At 52.4% G+C, this 15,455-nt stretch overlaps 6 protein-coding genes across 6 annotated transcripts; 3 read left to right on the top strand and 3 right to left on the bottom strand.

The window, feature by feature from the left end:
• Positions 1 to 1,994: 1,994 nt before the first annotated feature.
• Z518_08638 (ATP synthase subunit alpha, mitochondrial) lies at positions 1,995 to 3,873 on the bottom strand (the record flags this gene model as incomplete). Its single annotated transcript, XM_013414378.1, has 3 exons — positions 1,995 to 3,242; positions 3,292 to 3,639; positions 3,799 to 3,873. 3 exons carry the CDS (start codon positions 3,871 to 3,873, stop codon positions 1,995 to 1,997), a joined length of 1,671 nt encoding a protein of 556 aa, XP_013269832.1.
• A 368-nt stretch (positions 3,874 to 4,241) lies between these two features.
• Positions 4,242 to 6,401, top strand: Z518_08637 (uncharacterized protein; the record flags this gene model as incomplete). Its single annotated transcript, XM_013414377.1, has 1 exon — positions 4,242 to 6,401. The coding sequence occupies one exon, from the start codon at positions 4,242 to 4,244 to the stop codon at positions 6,399 to 6,401; it is 2,160 nt and encodes a 719-aa protein (XP_013269831.1).
• Positions 6,402 to 6,767: 366 nt separating this feature from the next.
• Positions 6,768 to 8,424, bottom strand: Z518_08636 (uncharacterized protein; the record flags this gene model as incomplete). The annotated part of the gene is made up of 3 exons (XM_013414376.1): positions 6,768 to 7,750; positions 7,844 to 8,077; positions 8,151 to 8,424. 3 exons carry the CDS (start codon positions 8,422 to 8,424, stop codon positions 6,768 to 6,770), a joined length of 1,491 nt encoding a protein of 496 aa, XP_013269830.1.
• Positions 8,425 to 9,175: 751 nt separating this feature from the next.
• Positions 9,176 to 10,517, top strand: Z518_08635 (uncharacterized protein; the record flags this gene model as incomplete). Its single annotated transcript, XM_013414375.1, has 3 exons — positions 9,176 to 9,327; positions 9,385 to 10,025; positions 10,087 to 10,517. The coding sequence occupies 3 exons, from the start codon at positions 9,176 to 9,178 to the stop codon at positions 10,515 to 10,517; spliced, it is 1,224 nt and encodes a 407-aa protein (XP_013269829.1).
• A 722-nt stretch (positions 10,518 to 11,239) lies between these two features.
• On the top strand, positions 11,240 to 12,244 carry Z518_08634 (uncharacterized protein; the record flags this gene model as incomplete). The annotated part of the gene is made up of 3 exons (XM_013414374.1): positions 11,240 to 11,319; positions 11,374 to 11,865; positions 11,917 to 12,244. The coding sequence occupies 3 exons, from the start codon at positions 11,240 to 11,242 to the stop codon at positions 12,242 to 12,244; spliced, it is 900 nt and encodes a 299-aa protein (XP_013269828.1).
• An 892-nt stretch (positions 12,245 to 13,136) lies between these two features.
• Z518_08633 (uncharacterized protein) lies at positions 13,137 to 15,166 on the bottom strand (the record flags this gene model as incomplete). The annotated part of the gene is made up of 2 exons (XM_013414373.1): positions 13,137 to 14,858; positions 14,915 to 15,166. The coding sequence occupies 2 exons, from the start codon at positions 15,164 to 15,166 to the stop codon at positions 13,137 to 13,139; spliced, it is 1,974 nt and encodes a 657-aa protein (XP_013269827.1).
• Positions 15,167 to 15,455: the final 289 nt, after the last annotated feature.

Here is a 15,455-nt window from a genome sequence, read left to right as displayed (position 1 = left end):
CTTTTTATCTGGAGACGGACGGTCTTTCGTCCGCGGATTTGGGAGGCAGAAAGGGAGGCATGATTTTGTATGCATGGACATCCTGCGCCTTCGGCTTTTTGACTGCACAGGTCGTAGAACACGAAAACAATCTGATCCAGCTTCATCAACCCCTTCAACGGAGGATTTAGTCTTCCATCACAGCCCCCCAAAAACGACACTACACAGACGCATTTGGCGCCCCATCTCTACCCAATCTTTGTCCTGCAGTATCAATAGACGGCATGGTCTTGCATCATCACAGAACACCCTGGCGAAAATCGAAACACACGATGTGGCAAACATCCCGTTGATACTCGATCATCTTTCACCTTTTTGGTTGAAATGGTTCACATAAGCAGCTTATTAGACACAGAAACAGGAAGATTAAAGGAACAGATCTTGTGTCTCGGCGAGTCTCCACGGTCCATGTTAGGCCTGGTTGTCGGACATCCTTCCAGCAATGTGCTCTACACCACGTACTTCGGGCCGAGAGATCTACACGTACATTGGTTGAGAGCAAGACGGAGGAACTCCTCTGATTGGCAAAGCCGGGCCTTGCTTACGGGATAGGGATGCTCGCCCCCAGGGCAAACCACGAAACAACTTGACTTTGATTCGAGCTTGCAGTTCAACATGTCGGAAGCGCGATGTACATTTCGATGTTGAATGAATATACGGAGTATGCCAGCGTCGACGCGGACGACTCGAATCGAGTCAAGCTGCGCTCGTATTTGCTGTTAATGATTCGCTTCCAGAGCCCAGGGATATACTGTATAGTAGCTCCCACCAAAGTTTATACGTTATCGCTCGTCAGGCCTCAAGTGACGCACATAACTAAGCCATATAGACCGTCCTTTTGCTCGTCAAGGACATCCCCCATATCGAGCGGTTTCAATTTCTCATAATACAACTGTGTTGCAATTTGCATGGTCCGACATTTAAGGCCTTGGCAAAAGCCTAAAGTCGACTTGGACTTCCCCTAATCAAAGACTCGAGATAGCTTTGAGGTTGGTTTCCGGAAGAGAATCGCTAGGTTTTTGGGGTCCAATATCCCGTGCCCGGAATTTATTTCGAAGTCGTTCTCTTATGAAAAGGCACTTCCTTGCCTTTCCCCTAGCTTTTATGCATTCTTCCAGTGGACATTTGGGTGGGCATTCAAGCAGGCTTCTAAGCTGGTGCTCGACTAATATGTCCGTATAGTACGTGGGCTGTAGCTACCAGAATGCCCAAGACACCCAGAGCCAGGGCGAACCATGTTCCTGCGTTCATGATGGGCTGGCGCGTGGTTCCATTTCGAAATGGAAATGAAGGCGCTGAGAGTATAGCGGCTGTTGTGTTGCTAGAATCTGCACGAGTATTAGGGTTTTGATATCCCGAAAAGATCCGAGGGTAAATGTTGGAAACAACTCATGGAAAATTATTCACTTCGCTGTCCCGCGTTGATCGACTTGCTTCTGGAGAGAGTTGTGGGAAGCAAGGCGCGATGCGATGGCTCTCCTAGAATAAAGAATTAAAGACATATCTCGTCGGCCGGAGCATCCTAAAATGCCCCCTGAACCCGAAGCAGACGCTCTGCCTCTAGCTTTAGCAAGGCTTTGCCTCAACAACGCGGCTCTGAGTCTCCATGAGGGCGCGTGAAATGGTCCACAAGTTCATTGATAGTGTCCCTGGTCAATGCCGGGAGAGACAATGTCAGTTAGTTTTCACCAGGAAGACACTTGACGATAAAACCCATCAAAAACAAACGAAAATTGATTGAGGGCTGGTATGTATCTAATTACAAGGAGACCTTTTCGTCTTTACCTGACAGGCAACAATGTCGAGGGCAAGCTGTCATTTTAGAGTCTCAACTCGAGTAGGGGGGTCCATTTTTGGCCAAGCCAGAAATTGTACAAACGCCTTTAACTTCACGTCTGCATCAGGATATAGTGTCGGCGACGTTGCCTCGATTTGGACAGTCACACAACACATACCTATGAGAAGCTCTTGGTGAAGTTAATGACAACTTCTTTCAGTTGTTGCTCAAGATCCTTGCTCAACTGTCCCTCCTTGTCGATTCTCGACAGGAGCTCGGCCTGGTCACTCTTCAAGTGGGCAAGGAAGTCAGACTCCCATTGCAAGATCTTGTTGACTGGCACGCCGTCCAAGTGGCCGTTGACACCAGCATAGATGAGAGGAACCATTTCGTTGACGGCCATAGGAGAATATTGCTTTTGCTTCAAAAGTTCGGTCAAACGCTCACCACGGTTCAGGGTCTGCTTGGTGGCGGCATCGAGATCGGAACCAAATTGAGCGAAGGCAGCGACTTCTCGGTACTGAGCCAAAAAGAGTTTCAGGGAACCGGCGACCTGTTTCATGGCCTTGAGCTGAGCGGCAGAGCCGACACGGGACACGGAAAGACCGACGTTGATGGCGGGACGAACACCCTTGTAAAACAATTCGGCTTCCAAGAAGATCTGACCATCCGTGATGGAAATGACGTTGGTGGGAATGTAGGCAGACACATCACCACCCTGGGTCTCAATGACGGGAAGAGCAGTCAAAGAGCCACCACCGTGCTTGTCGTTCATCTTGGCGGCACGCTCCAAGAGACGGGAGTGGAGGTAGAAGACATCACCGGGATAAGCTTCACGCCCAGGAGGACGACGGAGCAAAAGAGACATTTGTCGATAAGCGACGGCCTGCTTGGTCAAGTCGTCGTAAATGATAAGAGCGTGCTTGCCGTTGTCACGGAACCATTCACCCATGGCACAGCCCGTGAAAGGAGCAATATATTGGAGGGGAGCGGCTTCGGAAGCGGTGGCAGCCACGACAATGCAATACTTCATGGCATCGTTCTCCTCCAGAGTCTTGACGAGCTGAGCGACAGTGGATCGCTTTTGACCCACGGCCACGTAGACACAGTAGAGTTTCTTGGTTTCATCACCAGCGTTGTTCCATCTCTTTTGGTTCAACATGGCGTCAAGAGCAACGGCCGTCTTTCCAGTTTGACGATCACCGATGATCAATTCGCGTTGGCCACGGCCAATCGGCACCATGGCGTCCACAGATTTGAGGCCGGTTTGGACAGGCTGGTTGACGGATCGTCGAGGGAGGATACCCGGAGCCTTCAATTGGGCGCGACGTCTCTCGGTGGTCTTGATTGGGCCCTTTCCATCAATTGGGTTCCCAAGAGCGTCAACCACACGACCAAGTATAGCCTCGCCGACTGGTACGTCGACCTGGAGCGGTTAGTGACGAGGAATTGAATGGGGATCGGTGATCTCTCACAATCTGGCCGGTACGCTTGACGGCTTCTCCTTCCTTGACAAGACGATCAGAACCGAAAAGCACGACACCGACTTGACCAGCTTCCAAGTTCATGCACATTCCCTTGACGCCAGAGGCAAATTCCACCAGTTCTTCGGCCTGGACATTGCTCATGCCATAGACACGAGCAATACCGTCACCGACGGACAAAACACGGCCCGTCTCAGCGAGGCCGGCTTCTTCTTGTACACCGCGAATTCTTTGCTCCAAGATGGAAGAAACTTCGGTAGGAGAGGCTTTGGCATCGGCAGCGTACGTTCGGACCTGTTTTGAAGCCGCATTGAAGGGTGCAGGGGTGACGACACGAGACTGGAAAGATTTTGATTAGCCTTCGGTTCCACCAAATGAGATTCGATCGCTTTGAAATGGCAATCTCAAGCTTCAGGAGCTTGTTCGGGAAGCTCAACGATACCGGAAAAGGCCGTTCTCGAAGCATTGGGAGCTGGGGTGCGCAGGATTTGAGCTTACCGCAGCAACTCGGCGAGGTGCTGAAAGGGCACCGGCGATACGGCCGGATTGGCGCAGAACGTTTCTCGACATCATCGTGCCTGCCCTTGAAGCTGTAATGAAAGACTTCCGAGAAGTAGGAGGCGAAATGAGATGGCTCAAGAGTGGAGAGGAGAAATGATACTGGAGGGAAGAAGTGAGGGAAGGGGAGCTTGTCGCGGATTTCAATCGAGGTTAGTTTGGCGAATTTCTCCTGGGGACGCCCGCTTGGCGGGCGGCGCCACGTGACTGCGTACGTTTGCCCAAAAAGGCCCCCAGACACCAAGGTGAACGAGAAGATTCAGGAGGTTGAACTCATTTTCTACTTCCCCCTCTGCACAAGTCACACGGTGCCCCGTCGAACCTGACCAGGATGACAGACAGACCACTATGTGTACAGTCGCGACAGTAGCATCCAACTCGCAATGTCGTCTCCAAGCTCCCAGAAACTCTCCCGCTCTCCCGCTTCGAAAGCCAAGGCCGCCTCTCCCAGAGTAACTTCGGACGATGTTGAGCTTAGTCCTGTTCAGAATGGCCAGGCGGAGCGGAGCCTCCCTCTGGAAGAGGATATTATGCAATGTGCTCGCATCGGCGCCCTCGAGCACATCCAGAAGATGATACAATCCGGCCAACACGACGCAAAGTACAAAGATGAAGAGGGAATTACACCATTACACTGGGCGGCTATCAACAACCAGTATGCGGTGTGCAAATACTTGATCGAACACGGTGCAGACGTCAACGCAAAAGGAGGAGAATCCAACGCGACCGCAGTTATGTGGGCGTCGCAGCGGTGTCATTTCTACGTCGTCAATCTGCTCTTGCACAACGGTGCGGATCCTCTCCTAACCGATGGTCAAGGATACAACATTCTCCATCTTGCGACCATTGATGGAAATGCACTTCTCCTCACCCTGCTTCTGCAACAAAATATACCCGTGGATATCCCCGATCCTCAAGGTCACACATGTTTGATGTGGGCCGGTTACAAAGGTTGGCCTGCCTGTGTGGATCTTCTTCTCCGCTGGGGCGCCAATGTCAATGCTACAGACAATAATGGATACACTCCTTTACATTGGGCTTTGGTCAAAGGCTCCAAGCCCTGCCTGGACAAGATCATCGAGTATGGAGCGGACCGATTTGCAAAGACCAACGAAGGCAAGACACCCAACATCTGCGCCGAAGAGATGAACACGAAACGCGCATACCACCGTTCTTTGGCAGGCCACGGATACGACTCATCGGGTAACATTAAAACGCTTCCCCTCAATCTTCACACCGTCTGCCGGAATCGTTCGACAATGTCCAAATTCTTCTTCCTCTACCCCTTTTTCATCATCATCGTCGGCCTGTACATTATAAGTCACCTCAACATTTTCATCGGCGTACCGGTCTTTTTGGTCACATGCCTAGGCATGCAGTACATCGCTCAACGAATTGCGATGAAGGGCCCGCCAGAATATCATCAAATCCACAAAACGCCGTATCTGGCTGGCATCTTTGCCGGTACTCTCTTCTGGGTTGGTGCTAGCTATCTGGTGTCCGTCTTACCACTGACTTTCTCGACCAATCCCGTCGCCAACATCTTCTTCATTTTGCTCTATTCCAGCACGACATATTTTTACTTTACAGCCATGCTCGAAGATCCCGGCTGGATCCCCAAATTGGCATCACGGAATCAACAACGCGCCGTTATCGAGGAACTCTTTTCGCTGTGGAAGTTCGACGAAGAAAACTTCTGTGTGCAGTGCATGATTCGCAAACCCTTGAGATCTAAACATTGTCGTCGCTGCAATCGATGCGTGGCCAAAATCGACCATCATTGCCCATGGATACACAATTGCGTGGGCAACAACAACCTCCGACATTTCTACATCTATATCCTGAGTCTGGAGATCGGCATCATCCTCTACGTCCGTCTCGTGCTATCATACCTCGCCCTCCTTCCCGTCCCATCCGACGATGCCATTTCTCAATGCCACATCCTCAGCGCGTCCCTGTGCACCTTTGTGCTCCGCGACCCGTGGACCGTGGCTTTGGCATTCTGGACCTGCCTCCAACTCGTCTGGGTCACGATGCTGATCGTCGTCCAAACCGTGCAGATCTCCAAAAACCAAACCACCTACGAAAACATGAGACGGCACGAGCATGCACACGATCACCGCCCTCTCCTACCCCAACACGCCCGACCCGTCACCCAAGGCGCTTCCGCCGCCACAGCCTCCCTTAATGACACTGCCGCAGCCTCGACGGGCATCAGTCCCATGCCTCACCGCCCTGACAGTTGCCTGACGCGTTGGAAGAAACTTTTGGGCCTGGACGCATTCCTCGCCACCGCTTCAGACGCTTCGCACGGCAAACTGCAAACACGCAACTCCAACCCGTTCAGTCGTGGAATCGTGGGCAATTGCAAGGACTTCTGGTGCGATCCGGCACCGATTTTCGGCAAGCGAAATAACGGCGGCGGATTCCTGGGTGGCGAAGTCATTGATTACGCCCATTTATATGAGGTCCCGCTACGACCGAGAAGGGGTGCCGGTGGAATTACCTATACCAGTGTCGCGGGTGACGATGAGGAGGTATGATTTGGAGTGCTTCGGTCGCTTAGGCTCACTCATATTGGGCCTCCCCTTCAATCCACGTTCGACTTCTTTTTTCAATTGGGCAGACAGACAGCTGTGCTGGTCTCGAGCTTGACCATTTTGGAGGTGACACGTGATTGAAACGGCCGAACTGATTCGAACATTTTATTTTTGGTGGTGGAAAATCCATGAGGACACTAGCAGGCAGGACATGGCTGGTCTACCTACCATATGAGTCTAGAGAAAGTGCTAAGTTATGTCTCTGTATCACGAACTTCAAACGGGCAAGAAGTTCTTCTCCCGCCCGAGCTGTCATTTTGATGTCTCCGATACACGGCTTCATTGATGCAACTCATTTGTATACCTTCCTTACGACCTCTCCCGTCTTCTCATGCGAACTCGACAAGGCAATCCCCCGTCCATCGGTAACGTTAAACTATTCGCGCTGACCCTCTCAGCTGGGCTATCCTTCGCCTCGTCAAACTCCCACTCACTCAGCATCCTCACCAGGACCCACGTGCCCATCATCTCTGCCATTTTCTTACCCAGACACGCGCGGGCCCCGCCGTTGAAAACAGGGAACTCGGCCTGCGACCTCGCCACAAACCCCCCTTGCGCACCTAACCAGCGCCTCGGCCTGAACCAATGCGCGTCCGGCCCCCAAGTCTCCGTGGACCGATTAAGCGCGTGCAAGCACCAAACGATCACAGCGCCAGGGGGCAGGAATGTGCCATCGGGCAGCGTGACGGGATGTGTTGCCTGTTTGATCTCGAACGGCACTGGAGGATATAGACGCAGTGCTTCGTAGAAAGTCGCGAGCGTCAGGGGGATAGAGGTCGGCTGGAGGGATGCCATGGTGATTTCGGCACTCTCAACACCCTGAGCGCCGTCGTCGTCCGGTTTGCCGTTGAATTTGAACTTCGAATCAATCTCCTCTTTCAACGCCGCGAGGGCCTCCGGGTGCCGCATGAGCGCATAGAAAGTCCAAGTCAAACTCTGGGCCGTGGTGTCGCGGCCGGCGGAGAGGAAATTGAGCGCCGCGTCGGCGATAGCCTGGGGCTCCGCAAGCGCCTCGATCAGAGAATCAATCAGCGTGGTGAACTGCGAGGCATAGGCGTCGTCGTCATCGTTCGTGATGAGACTCTCGAATGCAGCGTGCGAGCGGCGTTTTCGCGAATTCGCTACCATCTGCCGTCCAAAGCGCTTTACTTCGAAGAGTGACGCGCGGAACTCGGAGCCCGTGACGAGTTCGGTGAGTCGGTACAGTGGATTTTGGAACCGAAGGCCAATTTGGGATGAGGCGTGGTCGAAGGCTTTGCCGAAGGGTGAGGAAGCGTCGATTTCCATCTTCACTTGTCCTGCGCGTCAGATACACGGATCTTCGAGAGTATTTCGAGATTCACAATGGAAGAAGCAAAACACAAAGCGGGAAGAGAAAGGGGCACTTGCATCATAAGCCGTATGTCCGACCACGGTGGTCGTCAGGTCTAGAAAGAACTTCTGCAAATCAACGATGTAGCCGCCTTTAGCAGCCTGAAATAGCGGTGTCCTCATGTCGGAGTAGACTTCTGGCAAGACCTCTTCAATCAGCATGTCGAGGTTGGCGCCGCTGAAGAATTTCAGGCCGGCTTTGCGCTGGATTCGCCATAGGTCGCCCGTCGCGTTGATGATGCCGTAGCCTGATCCATATGCATCCCCCGTCAGTGATCGACTCAAAAATGGCCAACGGCAATGCCCAGGAGACGTCTGTACCGAACAGATCCCATGATCGTTGTCTGAAGAACTCCCCCTTGGTAATGGACCCTTCGTTCTTGAACACGAATTCCAGGTTCTCGGGACTGTTGATCACCACTCCCGGCGGCAAGGTGGGGACGGAGATTTCGAAGGTCTCCTTGCCGAATTTCTGCTGGCACTTCACAAACCAGTCGAAGAGGACGTGGCGGGGTTTGAGGAAGTGGATGGCATTTCCTAGGATCGGCAAAGTATCGGGTGGCCGTCTGAGTGTGTCAGACGAACCATAGACCATTAATACCATTGATGGGCGGCGGGGGGAGGGGGGAATAGGGTAGTTCTTGCCTTAATTTCTGGCCATCGCGATGTATCCCGGGCGTTCTTCTCGTGATACGGTAGAGGACTGTACACAGGAGCAGAACGGTCAGAGTCGCCCAGATCATACTGATTGGGGCCCCCATGGGTGAGAGGACATTCAAAGAGCTTGTTCTCTTCACACCATGTTCGAGTCTATCATCCCAGGAACCCGACGGCGATCCTTGTGAGATGTTTGTGAGGAGGCTGAGATGCAGGTCAAAATGCCGGTTAGATCTCGTATTCGATGCGCCTGGACCACTCGGAAGCAGTTGGTTCCTTGTCTATTTATATTGATGCTGCTTCAGATCGCCAAAATGTCGCCAAATGATGGCCAAGGGTTTTGGTATTGTTGAGTGGTGATTCGCGGATTCATTCCATGGACGACTTTCTGCTGCACGCGATCACCTCGGCCTCCTTTCTCGGCCATCAACAAGTTGCCCTCACTTTTTATCTATACCGCCACAACTCACTTTTTAACCTGTGTTCGAAGCTCTATCAGGCTACCCTGCTCGGTCGCTCGTCCTGCCGACTCTTTACTTTACGGTCGCTTATTTCGGCAGTCTCTCTCTACCACTTTCCGGCCGTATCATCCGTGTTTCAAGTCAAGCGGTCGACGTCATCATTCTCCAATCTGTTGGGGCAGAGCTTCCATACCATTCATTCCGGGGCTTCTGAGCACGCCCAGAGCAATGTCGCCCTCGGCAGTCCAGAGCAAGGTCACACCTCCATATCAAAGACCGAATCTGCATATCCATGGCATTGGAGTCGAATACCCTCCTTATGAAATCAAACCCGAGCAACTTGCGACTCTCGCTAGGCGTTTCTACCCCAGCTCCCCAGCGTAAGAACCATTTCTCCTTGGCCGGAGACCCCGATCCTAATTGTTTTCTTGGTGCAGTCTCGAGAAGGTGCTGACGATCAACGACTATACGGGCATTGACTCTCGTTCTGCCATTGGCAACATTGACCATCCGCTCGCTAATGCCCCGGAGCCTCCGACCATCGCGCAATTGTGCGAAACCTTCCTCAGCTATGGAGTCAAGCTGTCGGCGGCAGCTTGTCGCAAGGCCCTAGAGCAATGGGGAGGAGATCTGTCCGAAATCACTCATGTGGTGGCCACGACCTGCACCAATTCAGCCAATCCGGGCTATGATCACTATGTCATCAAGGAACTTGGTCTCAACACCAATATCGAAAAGGTCCTTCTGCATGGAGTCGGCTGTTCTGGCGGGTTAGCAGCATTGAGAACCGCTGCCAATATCGCCTTGGGTTCCAGCTTTCGACGAAAACCAGCTCGAATATTGGTCTTTGCCTGTGAGATTTCGAGTACCCTCGTTCGATCGGAGCTCGATTCGATACACCAAAATCAAGAGGTCAGAATTGGCGTGACCTTATTTAGTGACTGTGCATCAGCGGTGGTGCTCGGTAATGGATTGAGCGATCGCTTCGACGAAGAACCGATCCTGGAGTTGTTAGGTTGGGATCACCGAATCATTGAAGACACCGAAAAGGATCTCGGATTTGATGTCGACCCTGTTGGTAAGCCGGAGCTCATGATATCACATCAGAAATCGCAGACCGAATGTTCACACAACCACAGGTTGGAAAGTTGTCCTGACCCAGAGAGTCCCCAAGCTCGCGTCGGCCGCCGTGCCACCCATGTTCGAAGATTTGGTCGCCTCCATACCCGAACTTGTTGATTTGGGAAAATTCAAAGCGTCGGATTATGACTGGGCGCTTCATCCTGGTGGATCTTCCGTCATCACCGGAGTGGAAAAGGTCATGCATCTGAAGCCGGAGCATCTTCGTGCGAGTTATGAAATTTATATCACCCACGGCAATAGTTCTAGCGCCACCATCTTCAGCGTCATGAATCGATTACTCGAGGGAGAGACAACCGATCATCTGGTTGGTTGCGCCTTTGGTCCCGGCATTGCAATTGAGATGATGGTATTTCGGCGAACCAACCAGGGCTCGGATGCTGGGACTGAAAGTCCAACGGAAACCTTGGTCGCGGAGGATGTGGACTGATGGTTGGGTTCGATGGCCCGGTTCGGGATCTCTCTCATTCTCTTTCTGTGTATACGGCGGTCCAGAAATGATGGAGCAAGGTCGCACCACATAGTCCATGTACCAATAGATAGAGAAATGCCTCCGAAGGTATGAGTCGTTTGCCCAATTGTGCACGTCGGGTCAGCCTGTTCACAGATCGGACTGACGGCGCCACATGATAAAGGGCCAACGCCCCTGCGACCTGCCCAGACGCATCATCCAGCGGTCGTCTGACGAAAACCATTGCCACAAGAACAGAGGTGAATATAAGCACGGCATATTGCCGAATAATAGCATGTGCGTGGGGAGTGTTGGTGCTGAGCTGTCCGCTGGGGAATATGAAGAAGTGGAGGCACGCAGGAGCCTCGATGATGATGTGGATCAAGAAACTGAGATTATATGAGAGCATGTCGACGCCAGATCCGACAGAATCATGATATCCAAAGAAAGCCAGAAGCGTTCAGATAAAAGTCGGGGAGGTCTCTGTGTCCGTTTGCTCAGTCAGTATACTTCCGCGCTATCGGTTCCTTTCCTCTCCACTCAATTTCCGCGTGCAGATGACGTCTGCTTCAAGGCCGAAACCGAAAATGTTCCTGGAGGTTTATTTAGACTCGACGCGAATACGAGAAATATAAAGCAGTCTGCCGACTCTGTGGATTGTCGACCAGTAGAGCCGAGGGTTGTCCAACGCAGGTATCACCATGGAGTCGACAGCACAGCAAGGAAAAGGGAAAGTCATGTTTCCAAGAAGGCACTACTTTGAAGTCAACGATCAGCCATGGTACCAATCTCGCCTCGTTTCCCTTGGAGCAGGACACTGATGGTCTCTCTGCAGGTTCCCACAATATCTCAGGGAAAAAGTCCAAGACTATCTGACCCTGGGCTGGATCAACCGATTCCCCATTATCCAAACCACCTCTCCCGCCGTCCTCGTTTCTCGCGTCCTCTCCTCTGTCCTCGGTCCCCGAGTGTCGGACTATGTCTACGTGGATTTTGCTTCTGGAGCAGGTGGACCAACCCCCTATATCGAGAGCCATCTCAACAAGGAACTCCGTGACGCCGGTGAACGCGTCAAGTTCGTCCTCACCGACATTAGTCCGCATGTTAGTGCGTGGGAGGCCATAGCGAAGAAGAGTGCCAATATCAGCTACATAGCACAGAGTGTGGACGCCACCAATGCTCCCACCGCCGAGACACTGCTCAGGGATGTGTCTGGGGGGATAAACAAGAAGGTCATGAGACTGTTTAGCCTGGCTTTCCACCATTTCGACGACGATCTTGCTGCACAAGTTCTGGAAAATACAATTGAGACCTCAGATGGATTTTGGTGAGAGAGCTTCATGCGTGTGGCGGTCCTGTTCTGACCTCCTGTGTCTAGCATTTTCGAACTCCAGTCGCGCCATTTCAGCTCATTCGTTCTCGTCAGCCTCCTGTGGCCACTCGCCATGCTCATAACGCCGTTCTATTTCCTGCATTCTCCCGGTCACCTCTTTTTTACTTACCTCGTGCCCATAGTCCCTTTCATATGGGTATATGATGGCTACATCTCTTGTCTGCGAACGAGGACGCCGGACGAAGTGCAAAGCCTATTACTCAGTCGCGTGTCGACCGAGAAGCTGACGGGCTGGAAGTTCAAGAGTGGACAGACATGCCATACCTGGCCCATTGGCTGGCTCAATTGGATCATATGCTACAGGGGCGATTAAGAAGCCATAAAGATTACGGCTTTCTCCTCTTGACCTCCATGGCGTTCCATGATCAAACTTGTTGAAAACCAAATCATCAAGCGGGTTCTCGGCAGGCAATGTCATAGATTCATGGCAGATACTCCTTCAAAATGGCTGGCGGCAATCGTGATCGAATATACTGGGCCATGGTGGAACACGCGAGGACTAAAGAGTTGACGGAAAACTTGGCCTATTCGAAACCTCTCTGAGCCTCCTATTAGGTATCCGGTGATAAGAGCCAGAATACAAAATTGTGATAACTATCTACAGACTTACTGACTTCTGGTAAGCCAACAACTGAAGGCCCATCACAACATGACGAAAGTCCTATCAATCAGCCTGGCTGGTTTCGCAGCAACTAAGCTGCAGACGCGAATGGGTGGCTTGGACCGGCCCGCAGGAACACAAGATCTGGGTTCCGAATCTGGCTCACTTGTCCAGCATTTCGTCTTCAGTGACGTCCCATTCCTGCAAGCCTGTCCGCTATATGGATCAGTGAGGGTTGACATCGCTATGTCTAGTGATCCTGCTGCAAGACGATAAGGCTGAAACATCTGAACGCGCTCTGCCACCTATCCAATCCTCAATTTGCGGCGCTGACCCTGCGGCTGAGGACGTGTTGTGCTGATTCGCACGCTGGGAACCGCAAGGAGTGCTAATAAGGTGCATCGTTGATAAGTGAGAAGGCATCCAGGTCGTTTTGTATGATGTGATAATTACTTGACCAATACTGATTCATGCATTCGGGATGTGGCATTCATCAATGTCTGGTACGAAGAGTTCAGATAAACTCCTTGGAATGCAAAAAAAGAGAGAACTTATGTAAGTTTCTCATAGTTCCCCTTTTCGCTTGCCACTATGTCGATTAGGCTTACAACTTGCTTGTCTTTTCCTTTCCGCCATCGGCGCCGTTGCCATGTTTCTCTTTCTGTTCGAACCAGCCAAAACTCGCATGACTGTTGAGACCAGGATCGATAATGACGTTCAAGACGCAGACTTTTGCGGTCTCGAGGAACGCCTCCTTCAAGGCTTGGGCAAGCTCTTCTTCCGTGCGCACGAAATAGCCGCCACCACCGACCATGGCAGCTAGGGCCTCGTAGCGGGTTTCATATAGAAGTGAGGTGCTTCGGAGGCCTTTTCGTGGTTGATTCATTGGGCGCGATCCTCCTGAGCCAGAGTTAGCGGTGGTGCGAATGGCTGTGTCGTTTGCGACCGTCTGATGCTGGAGGGCGTTCCAACTTGGCTCATCCAGAGCATCACCTTTGTAGATGCCGCTGTTATTCATGACAACCACCATGACATCCATTTTGTGCCGGGCCATCGTTTCGATCTCCATGCCAGAGAAGCCCAGGGCCGAGTCTCCTTCCAGAGCAATAATTTTCTTCTTCTTGGAAACCGGCTTTTGCAGATTGGTATCGTACTCGAGGACTGATCCAGAAGGGTCGGCTTTATCGATCGAAGCGCCAGGTAGATTGTACGCTGCCCACGCAGCAATGGCGTAGCCTAGTCCCACGCCCATTGTACCCCATGTCCCGGCGTCGAGGCGCTGGCGTGGATGTTCGAGCGGAAACGCGCCGCGTGAAATGTCCATTGTATTGGCGCCTTCAGAGATGTAGACGATCCCACCGTCCTCAGGTGGTGAAAGGGCGTGGAGCACCATTCTGATAATATGATATGCCCGCTCGTATGTGAGCGCTCTGGGGCGTGGGGTGGAGGTTTGGGCGAGGCGCTGAGATTTCTGTTCGTTCTTTGCGGCGCTGTCTGCAAGGAGGGTCAGGTATGACGATGGGGCCGATTGGGATGGCGGTGAACGGATTGACGGAGTGGGGAAAGCTTTCCATTCGCCTAGTTCATGCCGAAGGTGGTTGACGACGAGGCCGATGTCGCCGAAGATACTCAGGGCAGGCTGGCCCAGGCTGTTTGTGCGGCCGAGCTCTTCGGGCGAGATGTCGACTTGGATAATCTTCACGTCGGGGCGGTATTTGGGGGACTCACCAAAATGGAGAATCCAGTTCAATCGAGCTCCGAGAAGGAGAATCACGTCAGCATGCTTCAGGGCCGTGGATCTGGCGGAGGAAGCGTTCAATGGGTGAGAATCTGGAACAATGCCCTTTCCCATTGGTGTCGGGAGAAAGGGGAGGTGGTGTGTCGAGATGAGGCTCCGTATTGGCCCTTCCGCCCGGGCGTAGGCAGAGCCTTTGCCCACGATGACGAGCGGAGAGGAAGAGGACTTGACAAGATCCGCCGCGGAGGCGATTAAAATCGGATCGGCCATAGGCTTGGGGGGACTCAAGACCGATATCGCTGGGTGGGACGTGGATCGTTTGATCGGAGACGGTGCCATGATCAGGTCGGTTGGCAAGTCAACGAAGGCTGGACCGGGTCGACCGTACCAACACGTTCGGTATGCATTACGAATGGCTGCGGCGATGACGGAAGGATCTCTGGACGCTGGTCGGATGGCCGTCTTCGTATGAGGAGTTAACAAAGTGATGGCGTCAAGCTCTTGAAAGCCACCCTTGGTGACCAGTGTACTCTCGGCGGAGCCTCCGAGAACCAGGAGCGGAAACGAGTTGGTTGAGGCGTTCCCCATCTGTAAAACAACTCAGTCGAGAGACGATAAAAAAGGTTGACAGGGTAGATTCTCACCCCGGCCATACCGTGAAGGATACCTGGTCCTCCAGTAAGGATGCATACCCCGGGTCGGCCGGTGAGGTATCCATAAGCTGAAGCTGCGTAGCTGCAGGCTTGTTCATTTCGATATCCTATCACCCGTACTCCCAAGTCAATGGCTTCTTCTGCAATGTCGGCGATTGGGATTCCGACAAGGGTATGGATTACGGAAACTCCAAGGTCATGAAGAGCCTGGGCGATCACCTTTGCGCCGGTAAGAGAATCCATGGAGAGCGTTGGCCGAAAAGATGAGCGTTTGGGTTGGTCATTTGGTGATTCAAGATCCTGACCATGTTGACATTGCTGTTCTCGGTAAGTTAGAGGGGGAAGAGAGGAGGAGCAAGGCACAAATGGCGTGATAGACCGAGGTCCCCAATGAGGAAACCCCGTGTATGAGGCCAACCTATCAGACCCAGAATTGAGTATATATCGCATACTACCGTGTTACTTGTCTCATTTCTTCACGTCTTGCGCAGTCTGCGACAACCGTGTCAAAATTCCCTCGCTTTTAGACGTC

The sequence above is a fragment of the Rhinocladiella mackenziei genome (assembly GCF_000835555.1).
Source record: "Rhinocladiella mackenziei CBS 650.93 unplaced genomic scaffold supercont1.6, whole genome shotgun sequence".
NCBI lineage: Eukaryota > Fungi > Ascomycota > Eurotiomycetes > Chaetothyriales > Herpotrichiellaceae > Rhinocladiella > Rhinocladiella mackenziei.
The sequence above is the reverse complement of the archived record's forward strand: the minus strand, read 5'-3'. Positions and strand labels throughout refer to the sequence as shown.